Source organism: Mandrillus leucophaeus, unplaced genomic scaffold (genome assembly GCF_000951045.1).
Source record: "Mandrillus leucophaeus isolate KB7577 unplaced genomic scaffold, Mleu.le_1.0 Scaffold72, whole genome shotgun sequence".
Lineage (NCBI taxonomy): Eukaryota > Metazoa > Chordata > Mammalia > Primates > Cercopithecidae > Mandrillus > Mandrillus leucophaeus.
This window is the reverse complement of record NW_012107808.1, coordinates 3,968,060-3,992,885: the sequence shown is the minus strand read 5'-3', so window position 1 is coordinate 3,992,885 and position 24,826 is coordinate 3,968,060. Positions and strand designations below refer to the sequence as shown.

The window sequence follows — 24,826 nt, the reverse complement described above, 5'->3', positions numbered from 1 at the left end:
CGGGCCTCCCCGCCCCAGTCTCCTGCCGGGTCGGCCTCGGGAGCCCGGTGGGGAGCTCGCCGCGTCGGGACAGGTGGACTTCTTCAGGTAATCTGTGGTCTCAGGCTCGTCACTCGGCGACCTGCTGGAACTTTCAAAACAGAAATGTAGGGGAAGGTTGAAGTGCCCCGATGTCCAGGCGTTTACTTTTCACTGGCTGGCGGTATGAGTGGGAAAACGTCTGTAGGAGTTATTTTGCCACTTGCATCATTGATGATAATTACAGATTACCGTGTTTTTAGTGCTCGAGAGAATCAGGAGGATGAAACTTTGAAATCCGGGTGTTAAACGAGAAAGTACTGTACAAGCTAATATGCCTTTTAGAGTTTGTGATTTAAAAGCACATTTCGACAAATATAAGGTGGTAATGTAATAAAGCATGGGGGATTAACTGGGCGAGAGATATTTCTGTATTTGCAGCTTTTCTGAAAATATAAAATTGTTCTAAAATTTTTTAAAAACTCACTAAAGGAAAAAAAAAGGGAAATCGCACCAAGTCAGTCAGTATATTTCAGATCAGTAAGTTTAAGGCAGATAGGTTCCCCTGCCAGTTTGTTAGTTATTTGTGAAGGATCGGTTTTTGTCAGTGTGTTCTTTTTCTGGATGAGATAGATATTTTGTATGCAGTATCTTAAATGGATTACTCTTGTGTTGTAGAATATGCAGTTAAATTATTGCCTGAAACATATTTCAGAAGTCTGAGAGATCGCTGACGCAAGGTTTAAGGCTCACCTGAAAGTAATGATGAGCCTTCAGCGACTGAAGCCTCCTTCCTGACTGTCATGAGGAAGTAGACAAAGGCAACTGGTTTTGTGTTTATTTCTTGACGTATAGTTTAGATGAGGCAAAATTTCCAAAGCTAACATTTTGGCCTTAGGCAGGCTTTGGAAATATGAAACAGCTTCAGGGTGATTCCAAACATAAAGCCATTTCTCTATTTTCTATTGCTTGTACAAATTTGGGATGTGGGTGGGAGAAGGAGGAAGTTGAAAACTAGCATTAAGGGAATTGAACAGCCAAGTGCTGTCATAGTCTTCTGGAGGTAGCTATTACGCTATTAATTATAGCTTAGCAATACACCAGTAAATCAGTCCATGGCACCACCCGTTCAGTAGCTGTTGCACTCTGGTACTGATGGCTCAGGGAATGCCACTTTGTATATTTCTTTATTTTCTTAAAAGTTGAGATTTGCGTAAGCAATCTCCATTTTTAGACAAATGATCTGCTCGCTTTGAACAGCCTTTTATGTTTGTTTTGTGTTAAAATAGTATACCACCTCAAGACTTCCTTACCAAATGTAAGATTTATGCCATGAGTGAGTAAAAACATTGGCTTTCAAATAACACTTCATTTTGACTGAGGACACATTGTTGGATTTTTCCCCCTTTTTTGAAGATGTTCTCCTTTTTCTAAATCTATCTGTTTTTAAAGGCCTTGGGTGATTCCCAAACCCTAACCTTTGTTGATTACTTGAAAAGATAATCAGTCTTTCTACATTCACTTTTAAAATAGGTAGGTCACCTTTAGGCCATTTACATATTTCATTTGTGTGTTGCAATGAGAGCCAGTCCTTCAATTTGCCTGTTAGAATAGTAATAATTCAGAGGAGTTCCAAACGTTTAAAATTTATTTTTCTCCTTGAAAATAAACTGCTTTGTTTTGCTAGAGTCAGTGTTCCATTTTTTCTCTTTATTGACTTATTAAATAGTACCAACTGAACAGTTGTTGAGACTGTTTACATTTCAGGTTTTTGGAATTAGTAATGTTTGCTTTAATCTTTTAAATTAAATCTTCTGTAAGGTTTCACTAAGATCGCCATTGATTTTTTTGGATTTTTCCCACCAAACTACAGTGTTAAAATGAAACAGTTCTTGTGCAGTGTGGAAAACTAGTAAAGACTTTTTAAAAGCCAGATTTTCCCACCTATTTTTTTTTTAAATCTTTTTGTTCAGTGGCTTCATTTATTGTTGGAGATTCTTAAGTGTTTATCTCTAAGATAAACAGTTAACTCCCATGCCAGAAAATTCTGCCTCTTTATTGATTTACAGTCCCCTTTGGCCACATTCCATGCTCAATCTGCTGGTAATCAGTAGAATATTCTGGCTTTCTCATATACCCCCAAGGATTGCGTGAAGTATCCCTTTTTCTTTCTGCTGCTTCTCCCCTCCCCACTGTGTTCAGGTAGGAAGTTTTAAGGCAGAAAGAAAGGCAATAGAAAGAGGGAAAAACGTAGCAGTGTGATGAACGGCACACGCTCTTCTCAAGAGGGGACCGTCCTGATTGTTGTTGGAAGAGAACAGATATTCTCTTTTCCTTACTGTGTCCTCCTGTTTGTTTATGGAAAGTATTTGAATAGCGTGGCATTTTCTCAGGGATGGTTTTGTTTTGCTTTTTTGCCAAATTGTGTATCCTGGGTTCCATGTGTAAGTGAACTGCCAGTTCTCTGGCTGCCTAGACACTTTATGTCTTACTGTGGGACCCACTGGTCTGCACTTAGGTGGTTTGTCTTCTGGTCTTGTCTTAATTTAACTTCCTAGGGTCGTTGATGAAACAATAGGCTGTTTTATAGGAATGTCAAGGAATTGGTAGCTTATGATGCCTTGCAGTAGAAAAGTATGTGTTTTTTTGTTTTTGTTTTTTTAATTTCTCTGAAGCAAACGGCCAGTGTTGGTTCTTCAGAATGAAGCACTTTATCCACAGCGGCGGTCCTACACTAGTGAGGATGAGGCCTGGAAATCCTTCCTGGAAAACCCTCTCACTGCAGCCACCAAAGCGATGATGAGCATCAATGGAGACGAAGACAGCGCTGCTGCGCTGGGCCTGCTCTATGACTACTACAAGGTGGGTTTGCCTGCCTTTAAAACCCTTAACAGCAGTCTCCAATGCACTTGATTCAGCAGCATATAAAACAGTCATTTGCTGGTAGAATGCCATGCAAGCTGCTTCTGTAGTGACTATAAATAGTTTAATGAGTACTTTGACTTACTGTGGTTCAAAGCTAAAAATCTGTGATTGTAGAATCAAAGGGTTGTTTTTAAAACATGCAAAGCAGTCCGCTGCTGTGGCTGTATCCAGAAGGTGAAACCACCATAAAAGAGGATGCTAGATGTGCCTTCTTGGGTTTGAGCATCTCACTGAAGGTGGTTCTTAGTGCCATGGAAAGTGGGCAGGGCTCATTTACCTTTCACCTTTATTCCTGTGTAGTCAAGATGATTTCCTTTCCCGAAATGATACTACAGAGCCTTTGAAACCATATTCTCTAGTCTAGGACTGTCTAGTTCCAAGATCAGGATATGTTTTGTTGCCTGTTTCTAGAGATTTGGAGTAGTCTTAATTAAATATAATCTATACGCTGCATGGAATTTTACATGGTTTTCATTATCTGGAAATGACACTACTGATCTGTGTCATCATCATCATTGTCCTGATAACACTAGCTGTCACTGTTACGCTAGACATGTTACCAGCCTGTGTGCGACTTCACACTCAGAGGTCATAGCTAGAATGTGTGCATCTGGGGTCCTAGTCTGGTTCATGGCCGAGGCCACTGTCTTTCTAATGCAGGGTGCGTACTGCTTTTCTTCTGGATTCACCTCTCCATTCTTCCTTCTGACCAGGAACACACATTTGGGGGTGACTACGTCTTTAGGGTGCTACTTAAAACAGCAGACTACGTTGAAGCACAGCTTTGCCGTGGGGCCTTTGTCTCATTGTCACTCTGTGACTAACTTGTGTAATCATTGTGTTGTCATCAGTACCTGTATGAAAACAGGATCTGTTTGGGATTACCAGAAGTTTCTGAATGACAAGCGTCTTCTCATGAATATAGTGTATATTTTTTACAGTTTATTTTTGCTATATTTTTGTTTTAAAAACTTTCAAACCTACATAAAACTTAAGAGGATAATTAATTCTCGAATACCTTTACCCAGACTCGCCAGTTGCTGGCCATTGGCTACATTCTGGCACTGTATTCTTTCCTTAATGTAAGAAATACAGAGGTGAAAGAAGCCTAGGAGATAGTTTTATTATTAAAACTAGGGTGATTAGCCTGAGCAACATGACGAGACCCTGTCTCTACCCAAAAATAAATAAATAAATAAATAAATAAATAAATAAATAAATAAATACAGAAATTCGCTGGTTAATACACGCATGCCTGTAGTCTCAGCTACTTAGGAGACTGAGGTGGGAGGATCACTTAAGCCTGGGAGTTGGAGGCTACAGTGAGCTGAGATCATGCCATATCCCTACACTCCAGCCTGGGTGACAGAGACAGACCCTATCTCAAAAAAAAAAAAAAAAAAAAGGGTGATTATTTCCTAGTATGGGGCCATGTGTCTAACTAAGTTGGAACTAGGGATTGAGGTAAGCTCTTTTTTCTTTGAATATGAACAGAAACTTGTGTAATAACTAATGATGCTAGAAGAAACCCTTACCAGGGAAACATAGCCATGAAGAGTTCCTTTGAAATGGAAATTATTATATATCTGTTCTTATAGCTTGTTTTATTGACTTACTATAAATTAAGTTTCTAAAACATTTATTATGAAGTTACACATTTTTAACTGAAACTTTTGAGAATGGGAGAAACTTGTTGGTACAAGTTTCGTGCCAGAAAGACCAGTGTAATAACACTAGGTATACTACTCCTGTGTCTCATAAGCAAATAAATCCTCACATCTGTCTGGGAAGGGTGACAATTTTAGTGGTACTTATTTGTCAGACTTCTTGTGATAGGTGTAAATTTATTTTCTCTTCTTCTTCTTCTTTTTAATTTTTCATTTAGTAGTAGTAGTATTTTTAGCAGCAGAGTCTCATTCTTACTCAGGCTGGAGTGTAATGGTGCTGTCATAGCTCGCTGCAACCTCAACCTCCTGAGGTTGAGTGATTCTCCTGCCTCAGCTTCTTGAGTAACTAGGACTACAGGTCATGCCTGGCTAATTTTAAAATTTTTTGTAGAGACGGAGTCTCACTATGTTGCCCAGGCTGGTCTCAAATTCCTGGCCTCAGGTAATCTTCCTGCCTTAGCCTCCCAAAGTGTTAGGATTACAGACGTGAGCCACTGTGCCTGGACTATTTTCTTTTTTATATAAACTGAATTGTTTGTTTCAGGTTTTTGATTGTAAGCATCAGTCATTATTACATAATAATTTTCATAAAGCTTGAAAAGCATATTGTTAATACATGAAGCAGTGGTTTTTTTGTTTGTTTTTTGTTTGGTTGGTTTTTTTTGTTTTTTGTTTTTTGTTTTATATGGAGTCTCGCTCTGTCGCCCAGGCTGGAGTACAGTGGCATAATCTCAACTCACTGCAACCTCTGCCTCCTGGGTTCAAGTGATTCTCTTGCCTCAGCCTCCTGCCTACAGGAGGCTGTAGCTGGGACTACAGGCGTGCGCCACCACGCCCGGCTAATTTTTTGTATTTTTAGTAGAGACGGGGTTTCACCGTGTTGGCCAGGATGGTCTTGATCCCTTGACCTCATGATCTGCCCGCCTCGGCCTCCCAAAGTGCTAGGATTACATGTGTGAGCCACCGCGCCTGGCCAGCAGTGTTTTGTCTTTAATGGTGAAAACAAGGATACACGAATAGAATTTTCATGCTGAAAGCCATTTTTAAGCACCTTAGCCATTTTGGAGCGTGCAATGGTGTAAAATCTCAGTTGAGTTATTTCTACAGGACACTAACGTTTGCCTACTTTTCACTTCCCTTGCAAAGAAAAGAACCAAAAAAGGAACAGAACACTGAGTTAGACTTGTCCTTTGGGTGATGGATGTATGAATCCCAGCATATCTAAAGACAGTGATCATATGAAGCCCTCATTTGGATCTTAGAAGAAATGAATGGTTAACATGGCTGTTCCTTCTGCTTTTGCATTTGATCTGAATGGAGAGTAGTAGGAAAGAGCACTGAGAAAGTTGGAAGAGCTCTGTTGTGTTTTCAGTAGCTTCTTCTCTAATGTTGTGTAGATGAACCGGTAAAACCAGGGCAGAGGTATTTCTTTTTTTCTTTTTGTTTTTGAGTCAGGAAGGGTCTTGCTCTGTCGCCCAGGCCGGAGTGCAGTGGCGCAATCTCTGCTCTCTGTAACCTCTGCCTCCGGGCTGAAGCGATCTCACCACAGTCTCTCTTATGTAGCTGAGACTGTAGGCACATGCCACCACGCCCAGCTAATTTTTAATTTTTTTTTTTTGTAGAAATGAGTTTCACTATATTACCCAGGCTGGTCTCAAACTCCCGGGCTCAAACAGTCCTCCCACCTTGGCCTCCCGAAGTGGCTGGGATTATAGACATGAGCCACCAGCTTCGGCCAGTGGAGGTATTTCTTTTAAGAGATGAGACCCAAACTCCATGACAGAATAAATGTATCATGCCCTGAGTTTATTTGGCAACTCAATAACAGTTACTTTTTACATATCAACCAGATGGGTGACTAGATTTTAAGCTCATTGAGGGCAGATACTGTCTTTTTCTTCGTGTGTCCCCATAGCCTGGTGTTTGTTAGGCAACCAGTAGATAAATGAATGATTGAATTTACTGAAAAATAAAAGGCTGTATCTTTGGGTAAACTGCACTTCACTGAATAAGAGCTAAATTATTTTCATGTGTGCTAATATCAGGTTCCAAGAGAGAGAAGGTCATCAACAGCAAAGCCAGAGGTGGAGCACCCCGAACCAGATCACAGCAAAAGGTAACATTCAGTGCATAAACAGCATAAAGAGTGCAGGGGGAAATGCCACGTTTCTGTAACAGCAAAATGGGAGTTTGTTTAAATGAACAACAACTAGTAGAAGGGATAGGTAAGCTGGACTCTTACTATCTAAATTCAGATTTCATCACTGATTTGCCTCTGTTGCTCTGAAAAGTTCCCTTTTTCTTTGGGCACAGTAGTTGCCTTTTCTAGGATGAAAGCACTAACTTTCTCCTCTTCCAAAGGGATAGTTTTAGTAATAACTTAAGTATTTGTTTATTTGTTTTTGAGGTTTTCTTTAGGAGATGTGGCAGTGGTCCATTAAAAAAATTAAATACCAATTGACTCTTGAACAGCTGCCTAAGTAAAATTGAATAAAGCAAGTTAAATTGTATTCAAATTCCTGTTGAAATTATTTGTGAAATATTTTAGATTAAAACTTTCAGGAAATTTAATTAACGTTTGTCTTTGTAGCCATGAAAAACTTTAAAAAGACACCTTTTAAATTGCCCTGTGTTTTATTATCAATCAAGGAATAAAACCTATTTAAAGGAAGAATGATCATCACCCAGTATCCCATTATCCTGATGATTGCTTTATTCTTTGTTTTGGTATGCATGCAAATTTTATGTACCTGTGGTTTTGTTCACAGATAGGATTTGATGGTATACTTTCTTCTTCTTAGTTTGTTTCATAAACATTTTCTCTGTGTTTTAATCTTCATAATTATCCTTTGGAAGAGGACTTGTGGCTTTTTAACTTTTCATTATGGGCATTTTCAAACATAATAAAAATAGAGAAATAGTATAAGCCCACGTGTATCCTTGACCAGCTTCAACAGTTATCAACACAATTCCTCGTTTGATGTATTCTTCCCTCTTCTTCAACTTTGAGATTAATTCATGTTTTTATTTTATTTATTTTTGCTGGAACATTCTGAAGCAAACTCTAAATATCCTTATAATTGCCGCTAAACCTAGTTTTCACTATTTTGAAGCCTTAAGGAGCAACTTTCTAGATTTTTTTCCGTTTTAGGATAAATTCCTGGGAGTGAATTTATGGTTCAGGGTTCAAACAGTTTTATTGATCTTGGAATGTACAGAATTCCCCATTTGCCTGTTTCTTAAAGCTTCAGCCTGTAAGATTTCTGGGGGCTTTGAAAATTCGTTCATTTTACCCACTGGAAATCATCTTGTATTGCTCAAATTATTTATCAAACCAAAATTTAATTTTATAAAAAGCAGATGTGTCTACTGATATAATGTAACAATAGGTTTTCTTGGGTGAAAGAGAAAGCCAGGCCGGGTGCGGTGGCTCACGCCTATAATCCCAGCACTTTGGGAGGCTGAGGCAGGTGGATCACCTTAGGTCAGGAGTTCGAGACCAGCCTGGCCAACATGGTGAAACCTAGTCTTTACTAAAAATACAAAAATGAGCCGAATGTGGTGGCACGCGCCTGTAATCCCAGCTACTTGCGAGGCTGAGGCAGAAGAACTGCTTGAACCTGGGAGGTGGAGGTTGTAGTGAGCCAAAATCATGCCATTGCACACCAGCCTGGGCCACAAGGGCAAGACTCTGTCTCAAAAAGAAAGAAAAAAAAATAAGGAGAAAGCCAAATATCATAGGTGGTTGGAAAAGTGGTGACCACAAGTAATAATGGCTCATACTTCTTGAAGACTTTGTGTCAGGCCTTATTATACACATTTGAGTGTATCATCTCATCTCAACCTGATGAGAATGCACGCCATTATTGTCCCCATTTTACAGATGAGGATTCAGTTACTAAAAGATGAAGTAACTTGCTCAGGTGACACAGAACTTGAACCCAGGCAATTTGACCCTGGCGTCTATGCTGTAACCCCAGTTGATCAGATCACATAGCTTCAGATTTCTAGTAAAACATAGTAATTTTTTTTTTTAGGATTATGGAAAGTAAAGCTTGTTAGAGGAGAGCTCTGAGTACTTAGTATTTCAAATGAAATTTTACTTAATATGTTGGATTTTATTTGACCGATAACCAGAAAGCCTTTTCCCCTTTATCTAGTAATGGGTAGTTTTGATGTTTTCTGTTTATTCCCTGTCAAGTGTATTGTTATTGCACAGGACCCAATAGCCCAGTGCCATTAGGAAAATAAAAATTGTCAAAGAACTACATCAACATCGAGTTTGAAAGCAGTTTTCTTTTCTTAAAGAAACAGCATACCAATTGTGACAGAGCAGCCCCTCATTTCTGCTGGAGAAAACAGAGTGCAAGTACTGAAAAATGTGCCGTTTAACATTGTCCTTCCCCATGGCAACCAGCTGGGCATTGATAAGAGAGGCCATCTGACAGCTCCAGATACGACAGTCACTGTCTCCATAGCAACGATGCCTACCCACTCCATCAAGACAGAAACCCAGCCGCATGGCTTTGCTGTGGGAATCCCCCCAGCAGTGTATCATCCTGAGCCCACTGAGCGGGTGGTGGTTTTCGATCGGAATCTCAGTACTGACCAGTTCAGCTCTGGTGCTCAAGCCCCAAATGCTCAAAGGCGAACTCCAGACTCGACCTTCTCAGAGACCTTCAAGGAAGGCGTTCAGGAGGTACAGGAAACAAACATCTTCCTAAGACGCCTGTGTGTTTGTATAAGTATTGGGTTCCACCTTTTCCTTGTTATGTAAGCGTGAAACTCGGCCTGAAATGAATGGATTAGGAATAAAAGATTTTTTTTTTTTTTTTTAAGAGAAAAGGCCGATGGGTATAATTTGGAAGCTAAACCTATAAAACCAGAAGTTGTTATCAAGGGTGCATGGCTAATCTTACCAGCAGCTGAGTTAACAATTATGATTTCAGCTAAGTGATTTGCTGGAGAAAGAGAAAGAGAACCCCATACATAATCTTCTGTTGACCACAGGTAGATTCTCATAGTCTGTTTTCAGCACTTCTCCCAGCGCCAAACAAGCTCCCTGGAACTGGTCTTAATATAAATGAGTTATTATGTCTTTGCTTGATGTTTCTTGGTTGGTAATACAGTCAGGGAGAGCTCAAATGCATTGTGTGAAGTTTACAGATTAATTCCAAATAGTTCTAGGGGTTCTATGGTGATGAATACCTCACTCAGCTAAAAGTTAGGGACTGAAGGTGTTAGAAACCATACTTAATGACTCGATGAGGTAAAGAGCATCCATCTCTGCATGTGGAGTTGGGGCAGAATGTTAGCCTTTCCCAAGAAAATGCACCACATCTCTTCAGCTGTGGTGTGAACTTGATGCTGCGTCTTAACTTGATATAATGATAGGGTGACTCTTTAAAGTCATGACATTTTGGTTGCAGATCCTAGTGTTTGAACAGAGTTGGGATGTGTGTGAAAGACAGAAAAGGGGGTCGTGAGTCAGAAGCACTTAGTGGGGATACCTACACAGCTTGTTGTCATTTACTTGAGTGGCATATAAAAGTGGATATTTTCTCTGTTTTAATTTTTTTAATATTTGTAGCTTCAAAATTTTTATTCAAAAATAAATATGGAAAGGATAGTGGGTTGCTGTAAGCCACATACTTTTATGCGGTACCAGAGCTTGGTCTTTAGTTACCATGATAACCAGTTAAATAGTTGTGGCTTATCACATTGATATTTCAGGTTTTCTTCCCCTCGGATCTCAGTCTGCGGATGCCTGGCATGAATTCAGAGGACTATGTTTTTGACAGTGTTTCTGGGTAATAGATGTCTTTTAATTTGATTTTTAATTTGCAGCTTTTATAACTTACTCCTTTCACGTTAACTTAATAAATCAAAGGTGGCTTTAGCAGGCTTTCCCCTTATCTTACTACTTTTACTGTGGTATAGTCTTGGGTAGAGGACATCTGCTTCAGTGCTTTTAATTTTGAACTCTTTAAACTATATTTCAAGTTTCCTTAATTCTTGGTGTTGGTGCTTTTTCTTTCTTTTGGTTTCTTTATGTGATGGTAGTAGAATGGAATCTAATAGGAGAGATGACGGGATTAAATTAGGTCTCTGAGGTCCTTTCTGTTGCCAAAAATATATAATTAGGTGAGAATTTAGGAAGAATATCAAGTGATAAAAAAGTGATAAAAGCTTGTTTTTTTTTATCAGCCTCACTAACGATAAAATAAATGAAGTCAACTTTTTTCTGAGCTGACAACTTGCTTTTGACCTCACAAAATCATATCTCTGGCAATATGAATATTTTCCAAGTTAATTAGGAACTCATATTTTATTTTATGTGTTTTTTACATGTGTTATATTTTATGGTTTTAAAAGTGTCTAAGATTTTATGGGAATTGAGACTTCCCTTAGAGATCTGCCTCAAGATGCAGGAGTCCCAAACGGAAATGCCTTTAGGGTTTGGGATAGGGGTCAGCTAACTTTTTCTGTAAAGAGTCAGAGAGTAAATATTTCAGGCTTTGTGGACCATACAACCTCTGTATGTTTTCGCAACTACCCTGGTCTGCTGCTGTGCAAAAGCAGCCATAGGTAATATGTAAACAAATGATGTGGCTATGTGCTAATAAAACTTTAGTTACAAAAATAGGTGTAATCTGCTGAGCCGTGGCCTGGGAAGGTTCTTAAATAACTTTAGGGGCACATATGAGTGGTAGTGTTAGGTAATAGGTAATGTCGAGAATTGAGGAGTGCCTGCTATTAAAGACATTTAAATTACAAGTAGAAACAACAAAAAAGTGCTATATAGGCCAAAAGGAATTTAATCAAAGGAACACCAGCCACCTGTCTGAAACCTCTGCTGGAGAAATACCAGATTGGCAGCATGTCTTGTGAGAAGTTCCTTCCAAAGTCCTTTCCACCTGTTAGTATCTTTAATATCTCGAGCCCTCAAACTCAGGATGTCCGATTGCTAACATCCATCACATCATAAAATTTTTAATCGGCAACAATTTGTACTTCCACATCTGAGAGACTTGAGAATTTTCAGCTGCTGAGTACTTTTGTTTCAGATTTTCTTTATCATGAAAAAGATAGCAAATGTTATTTGTAATATGATGTATAGCAAACTTCCACGAGAGTAGATTTAGAGACCTGTGACTTTTTTTGTCCTTTAGGAACAACTTTGAATATACCCTAGAAGCTTCAAAATCACTTCGACAGAAGCCGGGAGATAGTACCATGACATACCTGAACAAAGGCCAGTTCTATCCTATCACCTTAAAGGAGGTGAGCAGCAATGAAGGAATCCATCATCCCATCAGCAAAGTTCGAGTAAGTTCTGATCTTAGTCCTGTTCTCTAGGAAAGCTAGTCAGAGTCTAACATTTCCAGGTCTGAAGCAGCTCTGAATGACCGCCTGAAATTGCAGCTTTAAGCCTTCCCTGTAAAATATAATATTAAATACGTTTTCCAAGACATACTCACCCTTCAGTGTCTTTATGTTGTAATGCATTCTCTTTCACAGAGTGTGATCATGGTGGTTTTTGCTGAAGACAAAAGCAGAGAAGATCAGTTAAGGCATTGGAAGTACTGGCACTCCCGGCAGCACACTGCTAAACAAAGATGCATTGACATAGGTAAGCAGCTCAAGAGCCCGCTCTTATTCCCAGAGGTACAGCCATCCAGTTTCTAAATCCAGTTATTTTTGGCAGTGATCAGCTTCCTGCCGAAAGCATTTGAATTTTTATGCCAGCTACTGATCTGTTCCAAACACTGTCCTCGGCCTCCTGGAACCAGTGCACTCACCATTCCTCCCATGCAGTAATGGGACATGTGCCCACGTGGTGGCTTTCCACAGGACACTAGGGCCAGAAGCCATGTAGCTGGCTAACCTGAGAATGTCCCCACTTTTCAGTCTGCAATTGCTTTAAGGGGTAATATCTTCTTTAATAGATTCTGATTATTTGGACATGATGGAGATAGAGAAAAAAAGCAAGTAAAAGAAAATAAATAAAAAAAGATACTGCTGCTGTGCGGTTGCCTAACAGTCTTCCCTAGATATGCTAAACTGTGTAACTAACCTATCTGTGAGCTGTAGTGGCAAACCTGTGCAAGTTCGTATTTACTGAAGTAGCGTTACACAGACCTCTATCCTTGCCATGTATGTTATTTTCATGTAAAACCATTGTCTGTATCACAGATGGCTGTTAATATTAGTGTTATTTTTCCTTTACCTTTTGTAATGCTCTTGTTGCCTTTTCAGGAGAATGAGAACTCAGTTCTAATCATGGTTCTACAGAGTAGTTTTGTGACCTTGGGACTGTTATTTAAACTTTTTAGACCTAAATTTCCTAATTGTGACATAATGAGATTGAATTAAATATGTCTAAGCTTGCCTCTATTACAAAAACTCTGTGATGCTTTTTCTTCATATTTTGAACTTCTTCTAACCAAACAAAATGTTAAGTTGTCCATAGGTGATAATGTTAAAAAATAGATCTTATTTTGAACTGCTGGGATCCCATGTTGAAACTGAAACTCATGAGTTTTCATTTTCTCTTCCCCTGCTTCCTATAGCTGACTATAAAGAAAGCTTCAACACTATCAGTAACATCGAGGAGATTGCATATAACGCCATTTCCTTCACGTGGGACATCAACGATGAAGCAAAGGTGGGTGGTGAGGTCTGGGCGCCTTATGTCCAGCCATTTGAGAATGGGAGGAGTTTAATGATTTGACAACTGATTTTTTTTTTCCACAGTTTTATGTGTTTTCATTCTCAGGTGTTATGAAACTATCCTCTCCCCTTTCTATTCTCCCCTCCTCCAAAACAGATCATTTTTGTTGCCATCCTTTGCTTGGAGTCCACTGTGTGAAACATTGCGATTAAGTTACAGTCTGCCACTCCTGCCTGTTCAGCCTTGAGTCTGACTCCCCATTCACTTTGCCTCATTTCCTCATTTGCACAGTGGAGGTGCTTTCTGTCTCCTCCCTCTATTCAAGGAAGTGTAAGGAGTAATGAAACAATGCCCATCAAACTGTTGGAGTGTCTTTGAGAAAGGCTCTTAAATATAAGTGATTATTAGTAGTACTCTGTTTCATATCATCACCTTATAAATATGATTCCGTGTTAAGATTCTTCTGTCTTGTGCTCTTCCCGTTGAAGAATTGCCTCCAATTCAGATGGAGTAACTCTAATTGGCTAGAATTACTCCATCTGGGTGACTCTAATGAGACTTTTTGTGCCCTTTAAGAAAAATTCATCATATTCTTAAGTCCCTTCTGCCTTTCCTCTGCCTTCTTCCCTGTGAGTGTGATCCTTCTCTTCACTCAATTATTAGAGTTCCTGTATTTCTTTCTTTGGATTACTTTAAAAACTGGGAACTCAAGAAACTGAATAGAGGCCAGAAGTGGTGGTTCACACCTGTAATCCCAGCACTTTGGGAGGCTGCGGCGGGTGGATCACTTGAGGCCAAGAATTTGGTGAAACTGGCCAACATGGTGAAACACTGTCTCTACTAAAACTACAAAAAGTTGCCAGGCATGGTGGCATATGCCTCTAATCCCAGCTACTCTGGAGATTGAGGCAGGAGAATCTTGAACCCAGGAGGCGGGGGTTACAGTGAGCTGAGATCACGCCACTGCTCTCCAGCCTAGGCAACAGAGTGAGACCCTGTCCCAAAAAAAAAGAAAAAGAGAAAAAAAACCACAAAACTCAATAGAAACATAGGTCATTTTTCAGACAGTTGTTAACAGAAGGCTGATCTTTAGTTTTCGTTACAATATTAGGTATAGCATTCTCTCAGAGACCTGGTAGAAAGAAGTTATGTTCATCTTCTTGTCCTTTTTAACTCTCTGTTTTTTACTTTTTCTTTTATGTATTCAATGAGAATTTTAGTAACTTTAAGAATAAGGTACTGTATTAGGCGCTGACTATTAGGGTTTCATTTTATCCTCCCCAAGAATGCTTTCGAAAATCACGTGACTGGGTCTTGAGAGTCACGTTAAGCTTGTATTATAATTGCTTTTCTTTCTTATCATTGTCATCATGTCCAAGACAAACATGTGCCTTTCAGACTGCAGACTCTAGACAGTTGGGCCCACCAGGCAGTAAGGAAGCTTAGGTAATTGTAGCTTTAGGTGGGTTTTCCTGCCAACCACCTCAGTCACATACAATTGTCAGGTGGCTGCATAGTCCAGAGTTTGTTGCTTGGCTAAGCAATAAATAGATAAACTTTCCATTTTATATAATTGTTTACGGTTGTTTTGAAATTAAATATCATAATAGGACTCAGTCCACTGGCTACTAAGAACAGCCTATAAAAAGTGTTGGCCTTGTGCCCCAGGATGCTTTTATTCTTAAAGCAAACTGGAGTGTTACTTCTATTTGCCATTGGGGCCTCACTGAGAAATTGTGGAGGAGGTGATAAAGAGCCCGTAAGTCCTGAGTTCCCTTTTCCAACTTATCCATGACCTTGGGTCAGTCCCTCAGTTCACTACCTCAGTCCTTTCCCCTTGATCCCCCAGGAGAGTCACAAGGTTAGAGTGGCCAGCTCTTCTTTATTGGGTGTTGTCAGGATTAATAAGCGCTTGTCAGAGGCGTGGAGATCTTGGCCGAAAAGCCCAGTGCATGGGCAGGGTGCTTTGTTTGTTTGATGTGTCACTCTTTGGGGTGGGAGTAATGAAAGCCAAGATGACGGGTAGGGATAATGGCTTGTTTTATTCTGAAGGCCTGCAGCGTATTTGTATTAGAAATATTGTTGGAGGAGTGGCTTAAGTAGCCTTAATAGCATTGCTAATTGATGTAGGTAAACTCAGTTTCATTTCCCCTTTTAGACCCCCAGCACTGACGTGATTTGAAGCCTTTGCCTGCCGCCAGAAGGGTGTTGTGCCATTTCTTAATGAGGCTACGGGCTTTTGAAGCTAATATCAGGCAGCAACTTCAAGCGCGTGTTCTAATTAAGTATCGAGGGTTTTTGCTTTCCCTGGCCAACTTGGTGTTTTCTGTTTTTGTTCTTAAAGTAATTAATGCCTCAGGGCAGCAAGAGTGAACAAGTATACTTGCAGAATCCTGTATAGTTGTGTTATTTTTGTTGTTGTTTTTACTATTTTCTGAAAATATGTACTTTCTTGTTCTCATTTAGGATACATTTGTCGATTTTTTTAATTTTAAGATTTATACTTGGCACATAATAATTGTACGTATTTATGTGGTATTTGTTAATGTGACTTCCAGTTCTTTCTTCCTCACAAACATAAGGGTTTATTGGAGCTATGTGGCATTTCCTCCCCTCCCCTCTTAGTGATCTCTAATGTACTCTTTTGGCCATGCCAGGATGAGTAAAACTGAAAATCTGGCCCAGTGTCAACATCTGAATCTTACCTGTAGCTTCTGCTTCTCCATTTGGAAATGATGATAGTTTGAGGATGTTTTGGGTTGAATCGTGAATGCTTTGGTTTACATTCCACTTTGGGAAAAACACTGACGAAGCTAGGACCCATCTACACTGGCCCTGTGTGCACTCTGTTCATCACCATAAACACATGTCTACCATTGTCATGGAAACTTTTGGAAGTTTTGGAACTTGTGAAAATTTGTTCCTTTTCCAAGTGGTGGAAGAGAAGGAAGTTGCTTTTTGAGAAGCAGAAATGTCTCAGAAACAGGCCCTTAGTGGGATCTGTCTGTCGCGTAGGTGTATCTCATTCCTTCCATGGTCCTTCCTCAAAATTAGATTTGTTTGGGCAGTTAAGAGTCAGAGGTCTCTGGACAGGTTAAAGGCCATGAGGCATTCACATTTCATTGTGAAATAATCAGTTTTCTTCCTGATGCACAGCTGAGATTAGCTGCTCGAGGTAATTTTTGCAGGGAGAAAAAGCAATTGCCTTTGAAGCATTAAAAGATGGAGCTCTGGTAAGATGCTGAAGTTTGGGATTTGTAGGACAAGGTGAGGGCACTGGTCTCCTGCAGAAGAGAGGCCTATGAGCTGAGGGCAGGGGTGCATACAGCGAGGTGGGAGAAAGATATACACAAACTCAGTTGGATCAACATTTTCTCTGGAGCCAGCGGTGCACCTTTGCAGGAATTCAGAACTGAGCCCAGCACATCCCAGAGCCTGCCGTGGACAAGGCGTGGGCTGGATCTAGGCTCCTGCCACTAGTTAAGCCAGCTAGGTAGATAGTGGCATAAGTTTGTGGGGACAGCTCGAGATCTTATATATGACATCATGTTTTCTTAGGAAAAATGTTTATGCCACTTTAAAAATGAACTTTGGGAATGCAGTTTATAAATTGGGGCTGTTTGTTCTGCAACAATTTCAGTATTTTCTAAACCAAGCGAGTTTAGAATAGGCTGAACTGAATGGGCTGTGCATCTTGGCCTAGAGTGTAATTTCTTGCCTGAGTTGTAAATCTTAAGAGTCTACAACAGCATTGAGATTTGCTGAATGATAAGAAGCAAGGGCCTCTCGAAGCCTGAAGATCTAAAATAAACAGAGGAAAAAGAAGTTAGGGAAAGAGCATTAACTTCTTTGAGTGCCTATTATATGCTAGGTGCTGTGCTAAGCTGCCTCACCTGTGTTCATAGTTAGTGGGGCATGGCTGCCTGCCCAGCACCCATAAAAAGCACTCAGTACTCCATGCAATTATGTGCTTGGTGCTTGGTCATCCAAATGAGGTCTTCTGAGGAAGCTAAACTCTAGACCTTGAAATGAATAGAAAACGTTATTGACAGGGAAGATTACTTAAAAATGTAGGTATTATTATTAATAGAGCAACTTTATGGACTCACTAATATAAATGAGAGCACCTTTGCTCGTAAGAAATAATTTATGTTGTATTATATTATAACGTTTAAGTTGGATGAGTAACATTTAAGCACGGAAGATAAATTATAAACTAAAAAGCTGCTGTATGGGAATCCAGTGAAAACTGGGCCAGCCAGCTCTGAGGGAGACCTGTGAGCCAGCAGGCACTAAAGAAGGGCATGTCTGGGGGTGGTGTAGGGACACCTTTGGTAGAGTCAGCTACCCAGTATGGCAGATGGGAAAACAGCTGCGGTCAAAGGAAATTGCAGAATTTCTTTGATCATCTGTGCGTAGGTATGATCTTCATGAATAGTAAGCACACTTTTAAAGGATGTAATGAATCCTGGGAATACAAAATAAGAGGTTTTTCCAGTGGTAACACCTGAATCCTTACACTGTAAAGTGAATTATGTTGTAGTTTTCATTCACACATTTAATTTTAAAAATAGTAACAGCAAGAACTTTCTGCCAGACATGGGCCAAGCTCCCGCTGGAGTAAGTAGCGTCAGAGAAGTAGATAGATGTAGAGTCTGACTTGGTTTTACTGTGTTGTGCATTCCATGGTAAAACACCCTGAAGATTTGGGCATTTCTCCTGAAGTGCTGTGTTTGGAACCTGGTTGCTTTGGAAAGTCTTTATCAAACCTTTGGAAGGAAGCTCTTTGTCCCAGTTTGTGAGCAGGTTGCTCGCCGACAGATGGAACTGCGTCTTTTTCTTGATGGCGTGATCTTATCTCTGGGTGTGTCAGAGCCAATTTCAACATACTTTTGTCTCTTCCCAGTTCAGTCCCTGTCCATTTTTTCCCTTCAGTGTGGTGTCTCAGCCTGTGGAGAAGAAGAAGGGGCAGTGAGAGACAGGACAAAATCAGAGAGCCTTGTTTCCTGGGGGAAGAAAACCCTGTCAAATCAGAGGACGCTGTGCTTTTGCTCTTAATTATGATCTATCAGCTCTAAGAAGGAACTCTGAGGCCTTTGGAAGGGTTGTCCTTCAGAGTCCAATGGTTTATGTCATGGAAAGACTCATGTTACAAAGGAAAGAGGATTAAAGTAGAATTTGGAGCCCAGCTAAGTACCAAGAAGCTTTTCTGTGAGGGAGTCTGTGTTTGGATGGGAAATCAGTATCTGTCTGTTTTGTCTCCTTGTCTCGGCAAAAGCCGATAGAGTTCTTGGTGAGGGATTATTGAGGCTTGTAGAGTCCATTCTGTAAAAGAGGGGTGTAACCATCCTGGTAACCTGAACGAAAGTCTTTCTGCTTCTGGGATGCAGGTTGATGAATTTAATAAGTTTGTTGTTTTGTCTAAGCATAATATTTGTAATTCATTGTGAGAGTAATTTTTAGTTTGTTTGGACTGAACATATTGCTTGCATTTAGAAGGATTCCATTCTAGTGAAGCACCCATCAAGTGTGCCATTAAAATAAGGTGTTGCCACGTTTGGTTCCATTAGGCAGGGACAGGTTTGGTTTGTTTCACAACTTTAAATTTCCAGTGTGATGGGAGGAAGGAGGAGGGAGAGAAGTGAGTCAAACATCCTACTTGCAATTGCAATTAAATGAAGACAGGAGATTTAAAACTAAAGGTATACTCCCTGGCCTAAATAGAAAAAGATGTCAGGAAGCACTGTTACTTTTAAAATGCAGGAGAAGAGGCTTTTAGTGTCTAGGCAGATCATGAAGCTGACCAGACTGAGCTGGATTATTCATGCATTTCTATCCTTAAACCCCAAGGAAAACCCAAGGTATAGCCGTGGAGGCTTCTGAATTGAGATTTGTTTGATCCCAGGGGTTTTCTCTTACGCAGTTTAACAGTACGTATCTGTTAAAAGAAAAAACGAAATGTTTTGTACCAGAGTCGAGATAGTCACATTCCTTTATACGGAATGAGTAGTTTTTAGAGTTGTAGCTTGATCAGTATTGGAAATAACAAGAAAACTTCCTCGATTGGAAGTTTGTAGAGAATGCCTTTAATTAGCTGATATAGAATAAAGTCTTTATTTAGCAATTGGACATTTTTCTTTGACGAAGCTGCTGTTTTCGGGGTGATTGTGAGGATGATTTCTCCTAGAAACTTCTCATTTTTTTTAAAGCTAAGTCTGTTGGACTTTGGCTTGAAGACATGTTCCATGCAGATGTAAAATAAAGTCCATCGAACCACGGTAGAACTTGGAATCCACAGGTAACGAAACGTACATTTGTCATCGCGCAGGCCGGGGGGTAAGGGCCAAGCGGAAGCTGTCTCTGGACCAGGGAGGGACTTGGCAGCTGAAGAAAGCTGTAGTTTGATAGTGAAACTTGCATCTTGTGAAACGGATTTCAAGCACCCATGTCTGTGTAGCCTGCATCTGGGCTGCTACTTGAATTCCTTTTTCTTTTTTTTTTGGTTGAATTTTCCCCCTTCCTCCACCCTGCCCCTGTCAAGAAACAATTGACTCCTCTATAAAACTTTCTTTTTTGATAGCTTGTCACCTTAACCCTCCTTCTCCTAGGTCCTTCCTGGAAATTCTATCTGTGGTAGCTTTCTCAAGCTGTCTTTTCAACCAGTTTTGCTACTTGGAAACTAAAGCAGAGAGCTTGACTGTGACCTGACATCATTAGTAGTAACTGAACTTACCCAGCACAGCAGTTTCAAGGCAGCATGGGGCCTTGGAGTTCAGATTTCTTTTATGTGGAGCTCTTCTGCACGCAAGACCCTCAATCCTTTAGTAAATACAGGGCACTCCCTACATTAACTTAGGGATTTTGTTTTTAGCTTTTCCTTGTAAATGAAAGAGAACTTCTGATTGGAAGGCAGCCTGCCCGCCAGCTCTTCCTTTCTGGCCCATGGGCTTGCCTGCCCTGTTCCGTGCCTGGTGAGGATGGAATGTGGCCTGTGTGCCTTGTGTCACACCTGCATCCAGTTCTGCATATTTCAGAACAAACATTGTACTTACTTGGGACAACAGGTGCCAAATCACTGTATATGCCAAGTGTCCTTAGGTTCACCAGGGCCTGCTTACAGGACCGTGACACAGGGGAGAAGAGTGTGCAGGTACCTCCACAGTGGTGTTTGTTTTTTTTTTTTTTTTTCTCTGTCTCTCTTTTTATCTCTGTGACTTTTTCCCTGGCTCCCTACACTCCACAGAAACCAAGCCCATATGTGGGCGGTGTGGGAAGGTGGTGCTGAGGCAACAGCCAGGCTGCTGACTCGTTCTTGTTTTTCTTCAGGGAAACGCCCCACATAGATGTGGGAAGATTTCAAGTTAGTGCCTCTTTATTCCCACATCCCTGTCCTCCCTGCCCGCCTCCTGCCAATTCTTTTTCTTTTTCCTTGATGGTGATTGGATAGTCTGAGAAATAACACAAATGCTGGCTGCCACTGGAAGTCTTTTATTTCTTGGGGGTAGCATTCTGCCCTGGGATAGGCTGGTCTCCTCCCACCATCAGAGCAGGCATGCTGGGGTTCTCTGAGTGGGACTGGGTTCTGCTTCTGAGTTTGTGACTCAGTCCCCAATAACTTCTTGGGCCTCATGAATTAATGGAGCCCACACAGATGGAGGACTAGCAGGGGACCACAAGGCCCAGACAGAAGGAAGGTCATCAGTGTTTGTTTGTTTATTTCGGATTGGGGAAGGAATGCTATGATGATTATGTGTCTGCCATATCATACTTAGTAAAATGTTCCTGAACAATCTGACTTTGATTTGTTAAACTATTTCCCACTCTCCTGGCTTCAGCTGAATTTTATAACTGTATATAAATGTCTTAGAAAATGGTGATTTCATTCTCTTTTAGTGCTGTTGGATTTGGGGTTAGAATAAACTACATTATGGACCTCTCATTTTAATTTTGGTTGTTAGGTTTCTATGAACTATCTTAGAGCAATCTTTTTCACTGATTTAGAGAATTAAAGTAGAAATTTCCCTAGGGTTTCTACGTTCAATTTAGTAGATAGATTACTTTCTGAAATGATATTATGTCGGCATTTGACTAAATTGAATTTAAATACTAGGATGGGTTAAAATGATAAAGACTCCCAGAGGCAACTGGGCCTGTGTCCACGACCGCTGCTGCTGTCTCATGGAGCCACGTCACCAGCTAGACTCATGACTTATGTGAAGTCAAATAGGAAGTTTGGAACAGCCTAACTCTGTGGTTCGAAATGCAGAGACCTTTAATTTCATGCCTCGTGACCAAAAAGCAACCTGCTCAGAACCATTCGGGGTTCGCCCTTTTCTCTACGTTCGTCTACTTCACCAAACAATTTTTCCACAAGGTACTTCTCTGGCTTTCTATTTGTCACTGTCGCAGTGTGGGTTTGAGAGAAGAGCCTTGAGGTTGGAATCAGGAGACTTGGGTCCTGGCCTTGGCTTTGTCACCTGTTTAACTGTGTGTCTTTTGCCATCTATATCTTCAAAGCCTGAGGCTCAGTCACAGCTTGACACCGTCTCTTTTGAGTTTAAAGATACCGATAGCCAGAGACTGTGCGCTGTGTGATATTCTTGTGAAAGGTGAATGTTTTTAGGGTAGGCAGTGAGGATGAGTGCATTTTGGGAATGTAAAACTTTTTTCGGTGACCAACTTTCTGAAGCATCTTCTCCAGTTAAATCAACCTACATTACTTTTTTCTTTTCTGCCTTCTAACAGATATTTTCTTGATATATTTACCAGGTAGTTAGAACTCACTTGAAACTTTTAGTTGGGCATGATGATACACACGTGACAGCACGCCATACTGACGTGGGCCAGCAGGCACTCTCAGCTCTGCGGGCTGGTGCTTCCAGAAGCCTGCTGGGGATCATCCTCTGATTCACAAAAGCAAAACACTTCCTCAAAGTTGTTTTTTTTCCTCTCTCTCGTTATTGACCAATTAGACTGTTTTCTGACATCCAGGAAATTCTATGCAAGGTGATCACTCTGTTGCACCTGTGGAAGAACTGACTTAGGAAATCATTTTGCAGGGAGTCAGCTTCCCGAACTGGACATTCATTCATTGAGCGAATTGTTTGTTGCACTTCTCTATGTAAGCACTGCGAAAGAGTAAGAAAATGACTGAAGCATAAAGCCTGTCCTCAGAGGAGATTATACTCTGTATTCTGGTCTATGTTGTAAGTGAGGGTAAAAACATGCTCTTAAGATTTCCAGGGAAATGGACTTTTAGCTGAGGGAATCCCCAGAGTCTTTGCTGGGGCTGCAGAATATTTTTGCAAAAGATGTTTGATTGGATCTTACTTATTTTTCCTTATCTTTCCCCTCATAGAGTTGCTGTTGTGAATGTAAGTGGAAAAGGGGCAGCTGGAACAGCTTAGTCTGAAGAGGTGCTTTCACCTTTTAAGGCCTGTGTAGTGCAGAGGCGACAGCTGCAGACTTGTCTTCTACAGCTCTAGTCACAGAGGAGTCTGAAGTCACAGACATTACCACATCTGTAAATGCAACATGAAGGGATAAACCTGTATTTATCAAATAAAAATTGTTAGGTACCTGCAGCTTTTGTAACAGAAAGATAGTCACTGGAGATAGGAATTGAAAACTAAAAGTGAATACACACAGTAGAAAACCAGGTCATAGCCTGTGAGGTGGGTTTATCTCTACCCTGGCACTTACCTTGTATGTCTCAGTGTGTCTCAGGCAGTCTCTAAATACTATAATCTTTTCCAAAATAATTCAGGGGATATAAATAGTCAGTTAGTATTCAGCAAATATTTACTGTTCAGTATGTGTAAAAAACTGCTTGGCATTTTGGATTCTACCCTGATGACCTAGGAGTTCAAGTCAGCTTAAAAGAAAGATATAAACACAGGCCGGGCGCGGTGGCTCATGCCTGTAATCCCAGCACTTTGGGAGGCTGAGACGGGTGGATCACCTGAGGTCAGGAGTTTGAGACTAGCCCACCAATGTAGTGAAACCCCGTCTCTAGTAAATACAAAAAAAAAAATTAGCCAGGTGTGGTGGTGCGTGCCTGTAATCTCAGCTACTTGGGAGGCTGAGGCAGGAAAATCGCTTGAACCCGGGGTTGGAGGTTGAGCCAAGATTGCATTATTGCATTCCAGCCTGGGCAACAAGAATGAAAACTCTGTCTCAAAAAAAACAAAACAAAACAAAAATATATATATATATAAACACAAATAACTTGTGGATTTGGACAACAAGTTACCTAACCTCTAAGCCTTGGTTTCCTCATCTGTAAAATGGGGCCAAAATAGTATCAGCTTCATAGGTGTTTTTCAGGGTCAAAGAATGGTATAAATGTAGCCCAAATACCATAGCAGCATGTAGTTTTATTTGGCTGGAGTTTAGGAAAGTGGGTCGTTCGTTCAGGAAACGTATATTTCTTATTGGCCAGGCACTGCTGAGATGCTCTTGGAATGGAAAGGTGAGTAGTCCGTGACCCAAAACTCAGAACTCAGTAGGAGGATTCCACTCTAGTAAGTGTAGGGATGCTGGTGACACGAAGGAAGGGAACCTTACTTGGAAGTTTCGTCACGCTTCTCAGGTGACCCCAGTGGGGTGGGGGGTTCCCAAAGGATAGTGGGAACCAGGCTGGCATGCAGAGCCCAGAATGAGCTGTGACCTTTGATGTCTTCTGAGTCAGGAGCGAGGGGGACTGCATAGGAAGGTCGTGGGGTGCTCTCACAAGGAGCTTGTCTCCAATCCGTGGGGTCTGTGGGCCAAGGGTCTTGGGGCTGGAGGTTCTTTGAGGCTGTGTAATGTTGTGTTTTCAAGTCAATGATGAGACTTTTTAGTCAGAAGCATATCCTGCATGCCACCAGAGCCAAATGCTGCCAGGAGACATCAGTGCCGGGGTGTGTGCTTAGGTTTGGGGTTGAAGCCAGATAAAGGCCACATAAGGTCTTGGGGTGCTGGGTGATCAGACATTTTGCAGTCGTTTAAATAGAGTAGCATTTCTCAGACTCAGATCTGGGTGTATTTTTAAGGGTGAAACTTTCACCTTTTAAAGAGGATATGTATAGTATTCACATTTGGGAAATACTGTTACAGGTGGTACAAAGTATGGCTGGAAAGGTGGATCGGAGTCACATAAAAAGCTTGAATGCTAAGGAATGTAGTCTTTCACATAGACTGTGGTAGGCTACTGAAAATGTTTAGGAATACATGATTAAGATTCTGAAGTGACACTAATATTTGGCAATTGCCTAATATTAAGCAATCTGTCTCTTTCATTTAATTGCCTGATTTGTAGCCATTTTATTGTTCAGAGGGTCCTCTACTAGAGGTTGGAAGAAAATGTTTAATTTCTGTAACTTTATATTAGCTCTTTTTATTGTTTATGTTTATTTGGTGGGGGCACTGTTGTGTATTTACAGTTTTATGAGGATTTGAAACTTGTTGAAATAAGATTTGGAGAGTATGTAGATTTTTGTATGCTCATCGTTTTTCTGTCTCTCATTACTAGTATTTAATATAGTACCACTTAATAATGGAT

General features: G+C 40.6%; 1 protein-coding gene across 2 annotated transcripts in view; it reads left to right on the top strand.

Moving 5' to 3' along the window:
* Positions 1 to 696: 696 nt before the first annotated feature.
* GRHL1 (grainyhead-like 1 (Drosophila)) overlaps positions 697 to 24,826 on the top strand; it is a 53,552-nt gene continuing 29,422 nt past the window's right edge. The window contains exons 1-8 of one of the 2 annotated variants that reach the window (XM_011965304.1): positions 697 to 846; positions 2,694 to 2,880; positions 6,656 to 6,726; positions 8,919 to 9,309; positions 10,344 to 10,420; positions 11,783 to 11,939; positions 12,132 to 12,243; positions 13,184 to 13,278. In XM_011965304.1, the coding sequence (XP_011820694.1) occupies positions 2,815 to 2,880; positions 6,656 to 6,726; positions 8,919 to 9,309; positions 10,344 to 10,420; positions 11,783 to 11,939; positions 12,132 to 12,243; positions 13,184 to 13,278 (969 nt within the window). In that variant the 5' untranslated portion in view covers positions 697 to 846; positions 2,694 to 2,814. Of the gene's footprint in view, positions 847 to 2,693; positions 2,881 to 6,655; positions 6,836 to 8,918; positions 9,310 to 10,343; positions 10,421 to 11,782; positions 11,940 to 12,131; positions 12,244 to 13,183; positions 13,279 to 24,826 lie in introns of those variants that run through there. The other variant, XM_011965305.1, reaches the window with a different exon arrangement.